At 34.5% G+C, this 19,673-nt stretch overlaps 1 protein-coding gene across 1 annotated transcript; it reads left to right on the forward strand.

The window, feature by feature from the left end:
• The first annotated feature begins 630 nt into the window (after positions 1-630).
• LOC142235802 (uncharacterized) lies at positions 631-14,879 on the forward strand. The gene is made up of 4 exons (XM_075307060.1): positions 631-815; positions 891-996; positions 14,227-14,582; positions 14,673-14,879. Exons 1-4 carry the CDS (start codon positions 631-633, stop codon positions 14,806-14,808), a joined length of 783 nt encoding a protein of 260 aa, XP_075163175.1. The 3' UTR covers positions 14,809-14,879.
• Positions 14,880-19,673: the final 4,794 nt, after the last annotated feature.

The raw sequence follows: 19,673 nt of genomic DNA on the forward strand, positions 1-19,673 counted from the left end.
CTCAGTCCAGGCGAAAGGTAAAATATAGAATAATTTCTTCTACATTGTTTGTATTATAGAAAAAGATGCTAAGAACATAAAAACCTCGTGGAAGTGAGAAAGATGTGAGGGAAAATGCAATTAGCCAGAAAAGATTGTTTTTTTTTTTTTTTGAGTTAGTCTTTATGAAATTGTTTTTACATCCTGGAAAAGAATAAACGTTTATCACAACAAGAATATACTTTTCTTCCAAATAAACTTCCTTACAGCGAAAAGCAAATGAGAAACGTACTGTGTGCGTCTAAAATTTCGTTTGGGAGAAAAGAATTATTTTTTTGCGTGTACACAAAGATTTGGTAACCAATAACACAATAGTAATCTTTGATAATGTAATTATTTCCCAAATACCATGTTAAAGCTATCATCATATGGTTTGGTACAGGTGCATAATGACTTCGCATTACTCTCGACTCTAAAAATTATTAAGCATGAAGCCACGGCCATACAAACAAATGTCCAATGGAAAATAACATTTTCATCAAGGGTGCTAACGAACATATTCATTCATAAATGCAATAGTTTAGAACTTCTTCTTCTTCTTCTTCGAAAGTGTATTTGTGGTACATGGAGAACGTCAATAGAATTTTTCAAATGCTCTCATCAGCAACATTAATTGAATACTCAAATTTGGTGGGTGTTAATTTGTTTGATATACGCCTCATTAAAATGACTTCTATTTATCATCAACATCTCAATCAGTCGCACTATGACATTCGAAATCATTGCCAGCAGCAGCAGAAGTCATCTTCTTCATCTGTCTTGATAACGCTCTGGAAGTGACTGCTGTCTACCATCATCATTATCATGAACCATTTCGTCGGTTTCTGTTTGTGTTCGGTCTTCATACGGAGCATTTTCGTTTCCGCTGGCATAGGGGCCGCAAACAATTTGACGGCATTTCGACAACGACATCGTGAAAGACGTGGATTAATATTTACAAATGGTGGTACCATCAAGGTAAGGAGCAGATTGAATTCATGGATATTTAATGAACGTTTTCAACGAAAAGAAAATTGTGGTGAAAACGATTTCTTCCAGTTCAGCATAAGATAAAGTGATTTGCTCATCGGAATGGAATAATGTAACGGGATTGTAATTTGTTGGCACAAATTGACAAAAAATATTAAAAAAATATTGCTAGATTTTTTTCTCGCGATAGACGATGAATACTTTTTTTCTTAAATATATTAGTTTTGGATCGCCATTGAAAGTGTAATATAATGAGGACAACAAAAACTCAACCATTTACAAATGGCTATAATGCAACAATGTAAGACGAGCCTCCGTGGTGCAATGGTTAGCATGCCCGCCTTGTATACACAGGGTCGTAGTTATATGCCTCTAAAATGGGCGAATGATATATATGGGAGCTATATGTAAATCTGAATAGATTTGAACGAAATACTTGACATTCCATTGTACTTTTTGTGCAAAATTTAAAGAAAATAAAAGGAAAAACCTGGTCTCTAAGGACAATCAAATCCATAATGGGGCGAAAGATATATATTGGAGGTATATCTAAATGTTAACCGATTTTAACCAAATTTGACATGGATAGGTATAATATTAATTCTATTCCCTTTGCATAGCCTCGCACAAATGGGAGTAAAACATTGGCCTCTATGTTTATAACAGTCTAAATCGGGCGGAAAAAAAAAAAAAAAAAAAAAAAAATATATATATATATATATATATATATATATATATATATATATATATATATATATATATATATATATATATATATATATATATATATATATATATATATATATATATATATATATATATATATATATATATATATATATATATATATATATATATATATATATATATATATATATATATATATATATATATATATATATATATATATATATATATGGGAACTATATCAAGATCTTAATCGATTTCAACCAAATTTACGAAGGATTGGTTGAATATCAATTCTACTCTCTAAAGGATGATACGGTCAAAATTTGGTCAAGGGAAAACGCGTGTAAATCGGTGAAATCGTTTATTTAAAAAATCAAATTAAATTTCTTTCTCAAGTTCAATTAGTATAAAATTCAGGAAAAATTTTCAGTTAGTCTTTCGCTTTTCCAAATCCGAATTGCCGGGCCTCACGCTTGACACCTGCCATCACGTTCAGCTTGACAATAGCCCAGTATTTCTCAATTGGGCGGAGCTCTGGCGTGTTGGGAGGGTTCTTGTCCTTGGGAACCACCTGCACGTTGTTGGCGGCGTACCACTCCATGGCCTTTTTGCCGTAATGGCAAGATGCCAAATCCGGCCAAAACAGTACGGAACAACCGTGTTTCTTCAGGAAAGGCAGCAGACGTTTATTCAAACACTCTTTCACGTAAATTTCTTGGTTGACAGTCCCGGAAGCTATGAAAATGCCGCTTTTCAAGCCACAGGTACAGATGGCTTGCCAAACCAGATATTTCTTTGCGAACTTTGACAGTTTTATGTGCTTGAAAATATCTGCTACCTTTCCCCTTCCTTTTGCCGTATAAAACTCCTGTCCCGGAAGCTGCTTGTAGTCGGCTTTGACGTAGGTTTCGTCGTCCATTACCACGCAGTCAAACTTCGTCAGCATCGTCGTGTACAGCCTCCGGGATCGCGCTTTGGCCGTCGTATTTTGTTTATCATCGCGATTTGGAGTCACTACCTTCTTGTAAGTCGATAGTCCGGCTCGTTTTTTGGCTCGATACACGGTTGTAGACGATACACCCAGCTTATTTGCGGCATCTCGGAGAGAGTGGTTAGGGTTTCGTTTGAAACTACCGGCAACTCTCTTTGACGTCTCAGCGGCTTCCGGTTTTCGATTTCCCCCCGATCCAGACTTCCTGGCTGTCGACAAACGTTCCCCAAACACTTTAATTTCATTTGTAACGGTTGATTTGGCAACTTTTAGCGATTTTGCCAGCTTTACGTGCAAGTAGCTCGGATTTTCGCGATGCGCGAGCAACATTTTGATACGCTGCTCTTCTTGCTTGGACGGCATTTTGACAACTGAAGAGTGAATTCCAAAATCAAAATAGGAGCAACATTCTACACCCACACCTTCAAAATGAGGGGTGTTCAGGTTTTTTAAATGCAAAATTGAAAGAAATACGTCAAGTTTATATTGACCAAATTTTGACCGTATCACCCTTTATGCAAAATTTTACGTGAATCGGTGTTAAAATTACAATCATATGAGTCTAAATCGGGCGAAAAATATATATGGGAGCTCTATCTAAATCGGAACCGATTTGGCTGATATTTTGCAAGTTTTTCGACACTCATAAAATGCTCGGATGTACGGAATTTGAAGAAGATCGCCAATTATGACCAGATCGGTGATAAATATATATGGTTAGGTTAGTTTAGGTTAAAGTGGCAGCCCAATTAAGATTCAGGCTCACTTAGACTATTCAGTCCATTGTGATACCACATTAACTAAAAGTACCTATTACATATGGGCACTTCTAGTTTTAACCGCTGAACCTTCTCGTTTTTTATACCCTGCTCCACACTGTGGAACAGGGTATTATAAGTTAGTGCATATGTTTGCAACACCCAGAAGGAGACGAGATAGACACATGTCTTTGGCAAAAATGCTCAGGGTGGGCTCCTGAGTCGATATAGCCATGTCCGTCTGTCCGTCTGTCCGTGAACACATTTTTGTAATCAAAGTCTAGGTCGCAGTTTTAGTCCATTCGACTTCAAATTTGGCACAAGTGTGTGTTTTGGCTCAGAATAGATCCCTATTGATTTTGGAAGAAATCGGTTCAGATTTCGATATAGCTCACATATATATATTTCGCCCGATATGGACTTATATGGCCCCAGAAGACAGAGTTTTACCCTAATTTGCTTAAAATTTTGTACAAGAAGAACAATTAGTACTATAGCCAAGTGTGCCAAATTTTATTAAAATCGGTTCAGATTTAGATATAGCTCCCATAAATATCTTTCGCCCGATATGGACTAATACTGTCCCAGAAGCCAGAGTTTTACCCCAATTTGGTTGAAATTTTGCACAGGAAGTAGAATTAGCATTGTAGCTATGCGTGCCAAATTTGGTTGAAATCGGTTCAGATTTAGATATAGCTCCCATATATAGCTTTCGCCCGATTTACACTCATATGACCACAGAGGCCAATTTTTAACTCCGATTTAGTTGAAATTTTGCACAGAGAGTATAATTAGCATTGTTGCTATGCGTGCCAAATTTGGTTGAAATCGGTTCAGATGTAGATATAGCTCCCATATATATGTTTTTCTGATTTCGACAAAAATGGTCAAAATACCAACATTTTCCTTGTAAAATCGCCACTGCTTAGTCGAAAAGTTGTAAAAATAACTCTAATTTTCCTAAACTTCTAATACATATATATCGAGCGATAAATCATAAACTTTTTCGAAGTTTCCTTAAAATTGTTTCAGATCTAAACGTTTCCCATATTTATACCCTCCACCACTACTGTGGTACAGGGTATAATAAGTTTGTGCATTTTTATGTAACGCCAAGAAATAATTGTCATAGACCCATCTTTTAGTATACCGATCGGCTTATAATTAAATTCTGAGTCGATTTAGCGATGTCCGTGAGTCTGTCTGTCTGTCCGTCCGTCCGTCTGTATATGTAATTTTGTGCACAAAGTACAGCTCGCAATTTAAGTCCGATCGTCCTCAAATATGGCATAGGGCCGTTTCTTGGGACAGAGACAATCGCTATTGGTTTTGGAAAAAATCGGTTGAGATTTAGATATAGCTGCCATATATATTTATCCCCGATGTGGTCATAGTTAGCATGTTTATCAACCGATTTTCTTGAAATACCGTACATCCAAATATTTAATGAATCTCGAAAATCTTGCAAAATGTCAGCCAAATCGGTTCAGATTTAGATATAGCTCCCATATATATCTTTCGTCCGATTTATTTAGACTCATATGACCACAGAGGCCAAAGTTTACTACCGATCTTCGTGAAATTTTGCACAGAGGGTAGCATTGACATTCTACCAATGCTTGGTAAATTTGATTGAAATCGGTTCAAATTTAGATATAGCTCCCATATATATCTTTCGTCCGACTTGAACTTATATGACCACAAAAGCCAGAGTTTTGCCGTGATTTGCTTCAAATTTTGCACAAGGGGTACGTTTAATAGTATCGTTAAGTGTGTCAAATTTTGTTAAAATCGGTTCAGATTTAGATATAGCTCACAAAAATATCTTTCGCCCGATTTGGACTTATATGGTCTCAAAAGCCAGAGTTTTGCCGTGACTTACTTCAAATTTTGCACAAGCGGTTTTTTTAACGATACTATTGTATCTGCCAAATATGGTCAAAATCGATTCAGATATATTTCGTCCGATTTGAACTTATATGGCCTCAAAATCCAGGGTTTTGCCGTGATTTGCTTCAAATTTCGCACAAGGAGTACGTTTAGTAGTATAGGTAATTGTGGCAAATTTCGTTGAAATCGGTTCATATTTAGATATGGCTCCCATATATATCTCCCGTCCGATTTGCACTCATATGACCAGGTGGGCCAAAGTTATACTCCCATTTACGTGAAATTTCGCATAGATAGCAGAATTATTATTCTAACTATGCATGTCAAATTTAGTCAAAATTGGTTTAGATTGTATATAGCTCCCATATATACGTACACCAGAGTTGGGGAAATATGGTAGACTGTTTCATATTTTAGACCCATTTTCAATGGGATTTTCCTCCAATTGACTGGATAGTTTCCTCAGAGAATACAAATATGGCCAAAATTCTCACACTTTACACAAAATTCTGTGATGATTTCCCCATATCTTAGCCATATCCTATACACTGCAATGCCAAAATTTCCACAGAACGGATGAGTTTAAATAAGGCTCCAAGTCACACGACTTGGATCTCTTGGCGAGATCTAACCAATATCCTTGTTAAATTGCCACTGCTGAGTAGCAAAATTGTAAATATAACTCTAATTGTCCTATATCTCGAATACATATGTATCGTCTGAACAATTATAAATCTCTTTTGTACACTGAAAAAAAAGCATGCTCGGTTCCAAAGATTTTGTCTTTAATTTAAAATATTTGGTATTGATTCCGAGCCAAAGAAGTGGAGAATACAAGTAAGGATACTTTTAAGACACAATTCTCTTTTAAATTTGAGTTTGGTGTACTTGCTTCTAGGAAGCAAATTTTAATTTTTCGCTTTTCAGCTTTTTTTCTTCATATGCTATCAAAGTCCTTTACAAATGAGTTAACGACAACTTTATTTTCCAAATTAAGACTCGACTTCCAGTAGAAATTATGCTATGTTTTCAGTAAAAGACGTCTTTAAAATAAAGTGTTGAAAAACATGTCCTATATTTGAACAATTTTTTGCTTTATAGTCAAGATACAAAAAGACAACACAATTAAAGACAATTTCATGAATTTTAAAGAATTTTTCTGAATTATTAAAGTCAAGTTGACCTTACCCCAAAACTTTTTTCTTTCATCTTATGATACGCAATTTTAAGTAAAATCACTTAATTATAACGACAATACGACTTCATTGAAAAGTTTATCGACTTTTGGACAAGGAAAAAAACTTTATATTAAAGAAATGCGTCTTCTATGCTAAGCAAAATTTACATTCGTATTTTAAAGACATGAAATCTTTGACCTCACGACAATATTTTTTGCAGTGTACAATTGCATTAAAATTTCTCTCGCTTCATATTTCCCATATTTATACCCTGCTCCACACTGTGGAACCGGGTATTATAAGTTAGTGCATATGTTTGCAACACCCAGAAGGAGACGAGATAGACACATGGTGTCTTTGACAAAAATGCTCAGGGTGGGCTCTTGAGTCGATATAGCGATGTCCGTCTGTCCGTGAACACATTTTTGTAATCAAAGTCTAGGTCGCAGTTTTAGTCCAATCGACTTCAAATTGATCCCTATTGATTTTGGAAGAAATCGGTTCAGATTTAGATATAGCTCCCATATATATATCTCGCCCGATATGGACTTATATGGCCCCAGAAGCCAGAGTTTTACCCAAATTTGCTTAAAATTTTGCACAAGAAGAACAATTAGTACTATAGTTAAGTGTGTCAAATTTTATTGAAATCGGTTCAGATTTAGATATAGCTCCCATATGTATCTTTCGCCCGGTATGGACTAATACGGTCCCAGAAGCCAGAGTTTTACCCCAATTTGGTTGAGGGAGTAGAATTAGCATTGTAGCTATGCGTGCCAAATTTGGTTGAAATCGGTTCAGATTTAGATATAGCTCCCATATATAGCTTTCGGCCGATTTACACTCATATGACCACAGAGGCCAATTTTTTGCTCCAATTTAGTTGAAATTTTGCGCAGGGAGTAGAATTAGCATTGTAGCTATGCGTGCTAAATTTGGTTGAAATCGGTTCAGATTTAGATATGTCTCCCATATATAGCTTTCGCCCGATTTTCAACCATATGACCACAGACGCCAATTTTTAACTCCGATTTAGTTGAAATTTTGCACAGGGAGTAGAATTAGCATTGTAGCTATGCGTGCTAAATTTGGTTGACATCGGTTCAGATTTAGATATATCTCCCATATATAGCTTTTGCCCGATTTACACTGATATGACCACAGAGGCCAATTTTTTGCTCCGATTTAGTTGAAATTTTGCACAGGGAATAGAATTAGCATTGTTGCTATGCGTGCCATATTTGGTTGAAATCGGTTCAGATTAAGATATAGCTCCCATATATAGCTTTCGCCCGATTTACACTCATACGACCACAGAGGCCAATTTTTTGCTCCGATTTAGTTGAAACTTTGCACAGGGAGTAGAATTAGCATTGTAGCTATGCGTGCTTAATTTGGTTGACATCGGTTCAGATTTAGATATAGCTCCCATATATATGTTTTTCTGATTTCGACAAAAATGGTCAAAATACCAACATTTTCCTTGTAAAATCGCCACTGCTTAGTCGAAAAGTTGTAAAAATGACTCTATTTTTCCCAGACTTCTAATACATATATATCGAGCGATAAATCATAAATAAACTTTTTCGAAGTTTCCCTAAAATTGCTTCAGATTTAAACTTTTCCCATATTTTTTTTTACTAACATTGTGTTCCACCCTAGTGCATTAGCCGACTTAAATTTTGAGTCTATAGATTTTGTAGAAGTCTATCAAATTCTGTCCAGATCGAGTGATATTTAAATGTATGTATTTGGGACAAACATTTATATATAGCCCCCAACATATTCGACGGATGTGATATGGTATCGAAAATTTAGATCTACAAAGTGGTGCAGGGTATAATATAGTCGGCCCCGCCCGACTTTAGACTTTCCTTACTTGTTTTTTTACTAACATTGTGTTCCACCCTAGTGCATTAGCCGACTTAAATTTTGAGTCTATAGATTTTGTAGAAGTCTATCAAATTCTGTCCAGATCGAGTGATATTTAAATGTATGTATTTGGGACAAACATTTATATATAGCCCCCAACACATTTGACGGATGTGATATGGTATCAAAATTTAGATCTACAAAGTGGTGCAGGGTATAATATAGTGGGCCCCGCCCGACTTTAGACTTTCCTTACTTGTTTTTACTAACATTGTGTTTCAACCCAGGCGTTAGCCGATTTAAATTTTAATTCTAGAGTTTTTGTAGAAGTACAAAAAATTGTTTCCATTAAAAGTATTTGTATCTGGAAATGCAAACTTTTATATAGCTCCCAGCAAATTTTAAGTAGTTGAGATGGTAACACAAATGTTTGTCTACATAGTGGTGAAGGGTATAATATAGTGGGCTCCGCCCGACTTTAGACTTTACTTACTTGTTTTTTACTAACATTGTACTCCACCCTAGTGAATTAGCCGACTTAAATTTTGAGACTATAGATTTTGTAGAAGTCTATCAAATTCTGTCCAGATCGAGTGATATTTAAACTTATGTATTTGGGACAAACCTTTATATATAGCCCCCAACACATTTAAGGGATATCGAATGTACAAAGTGGTGCAGGGTATAATATAGTCGGCCCCGCCCGACTTTAGACATTCCTTACTTGTTTTCTTCTGTTGAACCAACCAGATTGTTCCAAAAACATTAGCAGACTGCTTAAGTTAACGTTTTCCAGGTCCGCCAGTAATCTGAAGCTATATGCCCCTAAAATTTGCTTACGCTTTACACAAAATGCAGGACACTCATACAAGAGGTGTTTAATTGATTCATTTTCCTCCACATCATAACAGCTTATACAATAGTCATTATACTTCGCACCTATAGTTTTTGCAAATTCGCCTATCAGGCAGCGACCCGTTATAGCAGATATCAGGAGTGCTATCTGACGCCTTGAGAACACTAGCATATCTAGTGTGCGGTTTAAGCTTTAATGGGGCTATATTTGCTTGGTGTCGTTACAACCCTTGCAATTCTCCCATCGAACATTTGCCATCATGACAGCCTTCTCACGCAGTAAGAGCTTGCAGGTAGCCAGAGGCATACCAACATATTCTAGTTCCCCTGGAATATGGAAGGTAGTTCCTAGCCTTGATATCTCATCTGCTTTGCAGTTCCCCGGTATGTTAATATGGCCAGGCACCCATATTAGGTGAATATTGTGCTGCTCAGCCAATATTCACCTAATATTGGCTCAGCAGCACAATATTCAGTCGATGGCCGTTTTCGAGTTGAGGAATACAGAGTCCAAGGATTTTATTGCAGGTTGACTGTCTGAGTATATATTAATGCCAATATTGCTTGGATCATTACTTCTCAGCTAATTCACCACTTCTCTTATTGCTAATATTTCAGCCTGATAAACACTACAGTGATCAGGTAATCTTTTCGTTATTCGAAGTTCCAGATCTTTGGAATATACTCCGAAACCCACTTGTCCATCCAATTTGGAGCCATCAGTGTAGAAATCTATATATCTTTTATTACCCGGAGTCCGTGTACACCACGCCTCACTGTTGGGAATTAGAGTCTCAAACTTTTTGTCGAAAAGTGGTCTCGCCAAAGTGTAATCCACTACGTTAGGCACATCTGGCATTATTTTGAGGACCGAACTGTGACCGTAACTTTTTTCCAACCACAGCGATAGCTTGCGCAACCGCACAGCCGTTGTTGCAGCTGACTGTTTGGCCAAAATGTCTAAAGGCAATAGATGCAGTATGACATTAAGGGAATTTGTTCCTGTCTTGCTGAATGCACCTGAGATACACAAGCATGCCATAAATATATATGGCACATATATCTAAATTTGAACCAATTTTTATACCCTAAACCACATAGTGGTCAGGGTATAAAAATGTGCCTACCAGAAATATTGATTTTAGACCCCATAAAATATATACCGATCGACTCAGAATCACCTCCTGAGTCGATCTAGCGCTTGGTGTCCGTCCGTCTGTTCATGTATTTGTTGTTCACAGGATTCCGGTCGCAATTATTAACCGATTTTGATGAAATTTGGTACAGGGAGTTTTTTGGACACAAGGACGAACGCTATTGAATTTGGAAGAAATCGGATCAAATTTAGATATAGCTCCCATATATATGTAACGCCCGATTTCGACAAATGGGGTCACGTTGCGCTTTTTTTCAAACGGATCGTCACCAAATTTGGCAAAAGGTAATCTTTTCCATCGCCCTTCAAGTCCATCGCCCTTCAAGATATAGCTCTCATATATATGTATCGCCCGATTTTCCCAAATTTGGCCACAAAACCTTTATTTATCAACCGATCTTACTCAAAGTTGGCTAAATATAATCTTCTATATCACTAACTATATGTGCAAAAAATCATCGAAATCGGCTCAGATTTAGCTATAGCTCCCATATATATGTACCGCCCGATTTTTCTAAATTTGGCCATAAAACCCTTATTTATCAACCGATCTTACTCAAATTTGGCTAAATTTAGTCTTCTATAGCACTAACTATATGTGCAAAAAATCATCGAAATCGGTTCAGATTTAGATATAGCTCCCATATATATGTACCGGCCGATTTTTATAAATTTGGCCATAAAACCCTTATTTATTAACCGATCTTACTAAAAGTTGGCTAGATCCAGTCCTCTATAGTACTAACTATATGTGCAAAATTTCATCGAAATCGGTTCAGATGTAGATATAGTTCCCATATATGTATCACCTGATTTTGAAAAATTCGCCCCTAATAACCTTATGTCTGACCATACAGGCCTCATTTCTTAACTGATCTTACTCAAATCTTGCACAAGGTAACCTTTTGTGGTATTAATCAAACCCGCAAAATATTATGCAAATTGGTTCAGATTTAGATATAGCTTCCATATGTATGCATTGCTCGATTTTCCCAAATTTGGCCATAGTACTCTTATTTATTTCAAATTTTCAAATTTTGATGTACTAGCCGATCGTACTTATACGTACTTGTAGCTCTTACATAAGAATATTGCTCGATTTTTACAAATTTGTACTTATTACCCACACTAATTTAACGATTTTCTCTTTTTTAATAATGGGCTCACTATTTGTGGCATACTAACTCCGTAGGTGCAATATCAACACAGCCAGTGTTGCTAGAAGTAGAGGAAATTCCCTATATGTAGGGTTTTTCTAATATTTAGCGTCTTGGAGGGACGTAGGGCCACAATGTAGGACATTTTCGCTCAACACAATTTGTAATCATTTTTACATTTTGGTGGCTCTAGAGGAGGAAATTAGAAGCCGACAAGGCTTGATCTTTAACAATGTGTGGTAAACTTTATTCCTGTAGAAAATTTTGTCAACATTTGATTTCTATAGAACATTTTGTCAAAATTGTATTTCTACAGAATTTTTTTTTCAAAATATTAATTCTATAAAAAATTTTCTAAAATTTTATTTCTGTGGAATTTTTCTCAAAATTTTATTTCTATAGAATTTATTGTCAAAATTTTATTTCTATGGAAAAATTTCTCACAAAAATTTGTTTATAGAAACTTTTTCCAAAATTTTATTTTTATAAAGATTTAACAAAAAAGATTACTAATTTGGGTAGAATTCTACCAACTGTGGCAACCGTGGTGGTAATACAAATTTATTTTCTAAGTTATGTACGTTGCATATTCATGTTTTAAGATAATAAAATACTTAGAACCATTGTTTTGTAATTTTTTTTAAATCTAACGAAAAATATAGTAGGGAAAATTGTTTGGGAATGTATAGGAAAGCAGGGAACTTTTTTTGTCCTTGTAGGGTAAACCGAACATTTTCCCTGGCAACATTGGCTATGAGCTATAGTCAGATTGACACAAAGCACCCATAGACATGTACCCCTTAATTTTCTTAAATATGCAACTGCGGTTTATCTCCCAGACCTTTATGTTACCCCACAAATGCTTATGATTACTAATTCTGTAATGGTGGTTTAGGGTATGATATAATCGGCCCCGCCCGACTTTCTACTTTACTTACTTGTTTTTTTTTTTTTTTTTAAATCCATAGCGATTGCCTTTGTCCCGAAAATTTTGCCAAATTTGAGGACGATCGGACTTAAACTGCCACCTGTACTTTGCACACAAAAATACATGAACAGACAGACAGACGGACATAGCTAAATCGACTCAGAATTCAATTCTAAGACGATCGGTATACTTCTTGGCATTACATACAAATGCACAAACTTATTATACCCTGTACCACAGTAGTGGTGAAGGGTACAAAGAGTATCTGTCCGTCCGTCTGTTGAAAGCACGTTAATTTCCGAAAAAAAAACAAGCAAACTTGAAACTTCGTACAATTAGTTGTTATTAATGTAGGTCAGATGGTTTTGTACATGGGCTATATCGGACCTCTTTTAGATATAGCCCTTATACAAATCCGCCCCTAAATGTAACTTCAGAAGTTTCTTGGAAGAGCTAATTTTGTCTGATCTGGCTGAAATTTTTCAGTCTATGCCCTCTAACAACTGTGCAAATATTAGTCCAAATCGATCCGTACATTTATATAGCCCCCATATTAACCAATTCCTAGACTAGACTTCTGGCTCCCCTGGAAGAAGCAAATTTCATCCTAACTGTTTAAAACTTAGTACGAGATGTCAGTATAGCTTATCAAAAATCATACAAACAAATTGGTCCATATTGATTCATAATTTTATATAACTCCAATATAAACCGACATCCAAAATATTACTTTTGGGGCCTCATGGAGGAAGTAATTTTGTCCGGTCGCGTTGAATTTGGCTTTCTAACTACCATGGGAAAATTGATTCGTATCGGTTCATTATTATAGGCACCTCTAATAGACCCATCAAGAATTAGAGTGGCTTATATAGTTACTTAGATACAATGTTTGAAGATAATTTTAATAAATAAGGCTTAAGATACTTTGCCATCAGTAACTGTTATCACAACCGAAGTAGTTCGATTGTGGATTACAGGCATTAGTAGAACTTTGTACGCAATCCATGGTGGAGGCTACATAAGATTGATCCTGCCCCTTCCCGGCAAAATATCTAAAAGTAAATGTGCAATGGTTAGCATGCCCGCCTTGCATACACAAGGTCGTGGGTTCGATTACTGCTTCGACCGAACACCAAAGTTTTTCAGCGGTTGATTATCCCACCTCAGTAATGCTGGTGACATTTCTGAGGGTTTCAAAACTTCTCTAAGTGGTTTCACTGCAATGTGGAACGCCGTTCGGCTATAAAAAGGAGGTCCCTTGTCATTGAACTTAACATGGAATCGGGCAGCACTCAGTGATAAGAGAAAAGTTCATCAATGTGGGTAGTATCACAATGGACTGAATAGTCTAAGTGAGCCTGATACATCGGGCTGCCACCCAACCTAACTTTGTGCAGTAGCCAGCCTCAACCTTCTCTGAAATTTTAGGCTCATCGGGGATCTTAAGTCGAATTAAACAAAAAAAATCGGTCGAGTGGGGAGGTCCACCTACCCGACACGATAATACAAACTGAGGTACTCAAGTTTCATCACATGATCACCCTCTATATTCTTCTCAAGTAAACTGGTTCAGTCTTTTCAAAACTTGCCCGGAACATACAAACAAATAAACAAACATAATTTCGTTTTAATAAATTAACGGTCAATTTTTTTCAGTTGTAAGAACCAATATAAGATTTTTTGCTTAATTTTGAATGATAATACAAAATTCTATTGAAATTGAAATTTTATATTAATTTTAAGTTTTCTATTGGACCATCAATGCCAGTGCCTTTGGACGATCCAGTGCCTTTTCGTTCTATGGTCTGTTCGTACACTCTTCAAGGTGGCCAATATACAATACCAACTGAGCCATTATATCCTTGGGACAAATGGGAAAATACCTTTGCCCGGTCAATGAAGCAAAAAACGGAGGAATTTGAACTTCATGGTAAATATGAATCAGATGGATCTCGTGAGTTTGTCTACATCCTAATGGAAGAGTATATGGGAAGAAATAATGCCAACGGGCATCAATGTCTATTACGAGCAATATGTGAAAATGTCCAAACCGGACAGCATAATGGACTTTTCGCCCAAATTCTCAATGTTATTCTAACGTAAGTGTGTTTCAACTCAATTGCCAATAAATCACATTGTTGCTGTAATTAAATTTTCTTCCACTAACAATTTAATCATTTTCAATGCAGGCCTGGTCACGAGAATTTGGATAAGTCATATGTAATGGCCCAGCAAGCCGGACGTTATGGTGTCGATTGCCAGAAACTCTATTATTTATGTCCCAAAGGCCAAAGTCTCCTGGATCAATACGTCAATGAAGTTTAATATTAAAGTAGCCAAAGAAAAATGAAAGTTTACCGACAAGACAAATAAAATCTTTACCACATACCAAGATGCTCAACAAGAGAAAAGAAAACAAAACTCATGCCAAAACCAACTAAACAATTTTATTAATTCGCCAAACGTTTGTCATAGCTAAACACATTTACTATGGTAACGAATATATAGAGAAAAACAGGCGATACAGGCATAAGTTCGGTCGGGTCAAATACTGAATACTCAACACGATAGCCACAGTTGGTAGAATTTTACCAAAAATGGTAAATTTTTTATTGTTTGGTAAATTGGTACAATTCTTGATGGTTTGGTAGATTTTCCTCTCCAATATTTCATATTGATTTTATTTCATAATATTTCATATTGATATAGATTTTCCTCTCCAATATTTCATATTGAAATGAAATGTTGAGAAAATTTTCTGTAAAAATAAAATTTTCCAATAAATTTCTATAGAATAAAATTTTGAAAAATTTTCTATAGTAACAAAATTTTCACAACATTTTCTATAGAAAACAAATTTTGCAAAAATTTTGTACAGAAATAAGATTTTGACAAATTTTTCTATAGAAATAAAATTTTGACAAAATTTTCTATAGAAACAAGATTTTGATAAAATTTTCTATAGAAATAAAATTTTGACAAAATGTTCTATAGATATAAAATTTTGACAACATTTTCTATAGAAATAAAATTTTCTATAGAGATAAAATTTTGCAAAAATTTTCTATAAAGATAACATTTTGACAAAATTATTTTATAGAAATAAAAGTTTGCAAAACTTTTCTATAGAAATAAAGTTTTGCAAAAATTGTCTATAGAAATAAGATTTTGCCAAATTTTGTATGGAAATAAAATTTTGCAAAAATATAGAAATAAAGTTTTGCAAAAATTTTCTATAGAAATAAAATTTTGTCAAAAGTTTCTATAGAAATAAGATGTTGACAAAATTTTCTATAGAAATAAGATTTTGAAATTTTTTTCTATAGAAATACAATTTTGAAAAATTTTCTTTAGAAATAAAATTTTGACAAAATTTGTCTATGGATATAACATTTTTCAAAAATTTTCTATAGAAATAAAGTTTTGCAAAAATTTTCTATGGATATAAAATTTTGCAAACAATTTCTATAGAGATAAAATTTTGCAAAAATTTTCAATAGATATAAAATATTGACAACATTTCCTATAGAAAGTAAATTTTGCAAAAATGTTCTACAGAAATAAGATTTTGACAAATTTTTCTATAGAAATAAAATTTTGACAAAATTTTCTATAGATAAAAATTTCGACAAAATTTTCTATAGTAATAAAATTTTGCAAAAATTTTCTATGGAAATAACAGTTTGCAAAAATTTTCTATGGATTTGCAAAATTTTGCAAAAATTTTCTATGGAATTAAAATTTTGACCAAAATTCTATAGAAATAAATTTTTGACAAAATTTTCTTTAGAAATAAAATCTGTACAAAATTTTTTATATATAAATTATGACAAAATTTTCTGTATAACTTTTTATACCCTCCACTATAGGAGGGTATAAAAAGTTATATATAGCAATACGAAATATTGCTGTAAGACCCCACAAAGTATATATATATATATATATATATATATATATATATATATATATATATATATATATATATATATATATATATATATATATATATATATATATATATATATATATATATATATATATATATATATATATATATATATATATATATATATATATATATATATATATATATATATATATATATATATATATATATTCTGGGTCGTGGTGTAATTCCGAGTTGATCTAAGCATGTCCGTCCGTCCGTCTTTTGAAATCACGCTAACTTCCAAACGACACAAGCTATCGACTTGGCACAAGTAGTTGTTATTGATGTAGGTCGGATGGTATTGCAAATGGGTCATATTTTCTATGGATTTGCAAAATTTTGCAAATCCATAGAAAATTTTTGCAAACTGTTATTTCCATAGAAAATTTTGTTAAAATTTTATTTCTATAGAAAATTTTGTTCAAATTTTATTTCTATAGAAAATTTTTTCAAAATTTTAGTTCTATAGAAAATTTTGTTAAAATTTTATTTCTATAGAAGATTTTGTGAAAATTTTATTTCTATAGAAAATGTTGCTAACATTTTATTTATATAGACAATTTTGTCAAAATTTTATTTCTATAGAAAATTTTTACAAAATTTTATTTCTATAGAAAATTTTGCCTAAATTTTATTTCTATAGAAAATTTTGTGAAAATTTTATTCTATAGAAAATTTTGTTAAAATTTTAATTCTGTAGAAAATTTTGTCAAAATTTTATGTCTACTTTGTCAAACTGAATTATATACGTATTTGATCGATCTTTTTTGATTTGATATATACCACGTGCATCGAGCCAAAAAACGAGCCGGACTATCGACTTACAAGAAGGTAGTGACTCCAAATCGCGATGATAAACAAAATACGACGGCCAAAGCGCGATCCCGGAGGCTGTACACGACGATGCTGACGAAGTTTGACTGCGTAGTAATGGACGACGAAACCTACGTCAAAGCCGACTACAAGCAGCTTCCGGGACAGGAGTTTTATACGGCAAAAGGAAGGGGAAAAGTAGCAGATATTTTCAAGCACATAAAACTGTCAAAGTTCGCAAATAAATATCTGGTTTGGCAAGCCATCTGTATCTGTGGCTTGAAAAGCACCATTTTCATAGCTTCCGGGACTGTCAACCAAGAAATTTACGTGAAAGAGTGTTTGAATAAACGTCTGCTGAATTTCCTGAAGAAACACGGTTGTTCCATACTGTTTTGGCCGGATTTGGCATCTTGCCATTACGGTAAAAAGGCCATGGAGTGGTACTCCGCCAACAACGTGCAGGTGGTTCCCAAGGACAAGAACCCTCCCAACACGCCAGAGCGCCGCCCAATTGAGAAATACTGGGCTATTGTAAAGCGAAACCTAAAGAAGACCAAAAAAACTGCTAAGGATGAGCAGCAGTTCAAGGCAAACTGGCATTCTGCGGCGAAGAAGGTGGACAAGGTGGCTTTACAAAATCTGATTACAGGTGTCAAGCGTGAGGCCCGGCAATTCGGATTTGGAAAAGCGAAAGCCTAACTGAATATTTTTCCTGAATTTTATACTAATTGAACTTAAAAAAGAAATTTAATTTGATTTTTTAAATAAACGATTTCACCGATTTACATGCGTTTTCCCTTGACCGTTTCACCCTTTATATATGTTTTTCTGATTTCGCCAAAAATGGTCAAAATACCAACATTTTCCTTGTAAAGTCGCTACTGCTTAGTCGAAAAGTTGTAAAAATGACTCTAATTTTCCTAAACTTCTAATACATATATATCGAGCGATAAATCATAAATAAACTTTTGCGAAGTTTCCTTAAAATTGCTTCAGATTTAAATGTTTCCCACCCTAGTGCATTAGCCGATTTTGTAGAAGTCTATCAAATTCTGTCCAGATCGAGTGATATTTAAATGTATGTAAAACCTTTATATATAGCCGTTTGACGGATGTGATATGGTATCGAAAATTTAGATCTACAAAGTGGCGCAGGGTATAATATAGTCGGCCCCGCCCGATTTTAGACTTTCCTTACATGTTTTTACTAACATTGTGTTCCATCCAAGGGCGTTAGCTGATTTAAATTGTTATTCTAGAGTTTTTGTAGAAGTACAAAAAATTGTCTCCATTAAAAGTATTTATATCTGGAAACACAAATGTTTGTCTATATAGTGGTGAAGGGTATAATATAGTCGGTTCCGCCCGACTTACTTGTTTTTTACTAACATTGTGTTCCACCCCAGGGGATTACACTGAAATTTTAAGTCTACAGTTTTTTGGAAGTCTAACAAATTTTGTCCAGGTCGAGTCAAATTTAAATGCATGTATAGGGGGAAAAGAAATCTTTATATATAGCACCCAACACATTTGACGGATTTGATATGGCGAAAATGTGGCTATGCAAAGTGGTGCAGGGTATAGTATAGTCGGCACCGCCCGACTTTAGACTTTCCTTACTTGTTTTGTTCTCTAATCCTGCATGGCTAAAATCACGAGTGTCAGTAAAATCTTTACATTGTAAGGGAATTCAATTGAAGAGAGTGATTATGTTCGTCACTGAGCGAAGTTACCGAAATTTGTTGCTCACACATTTGCACGAACTGATCACTTTCGTGACTCACGTTTACACAGGACATTTTGTTCGTTCATCACGCTAACGCCCACTCCCGATGTTGCCATTAATGTGACTTAAATTTTTTTTAAAGGACGACAATTTCGTGTAACGTACACACCTCTACCGGTAATGATGCACGCAAAAAAATAATTCTTTCCTCCCAAACGAAATTTTAGACACACAAAGTTCGTTTCTCATTTGCTTTTCGCTGTAAGGAAGTGTATTTGGAAGAAAAAAATATATACTTTTTGTGATAAACGTTTATTCTTTTCCAGGATGTAAAAACAATTTCATAAAGACAAATTCAAAAAAAAAACATTGTTTTCTTGCTAATTGCATTTGCCCTCACATCTTTCTCACATCCACCAGGTTTTTTAGTTCTTAACACCTTTTCCTGTAATACCAACAATGTAGAAGAAATTATACGATTTTATAAATTTTTAAATTTTTTACCTTTCGCCTGGACGGAGAATCGAACCGCGGACCATGCACATTGTAAGCCAACACACTAACCACTGAGCTATGTACCTGTTATGGTCATGAATAGATAAATATCCATATAAGTTCTATTTATATAGCATAGCTTGCGGCGCCCACGAACCGAATAAACAAAGTTTATTTGACAGAAACAAACATTTAGTTTGGCAC

The sequence above is a fragment of the Haematobia irritans genome, chromosome 4 (assembly GCF_050003625.1).
Source record: "Haematobia irritans isolate KBUSLIRL chromosome 4, ASM5000362v1, whole genome shotgun sequence".
NCBI lineage: Eukaryota > Metazoa > Arthropoda > Insecta > Diptera > Muscidae > Haematobia > Haematobia irritans.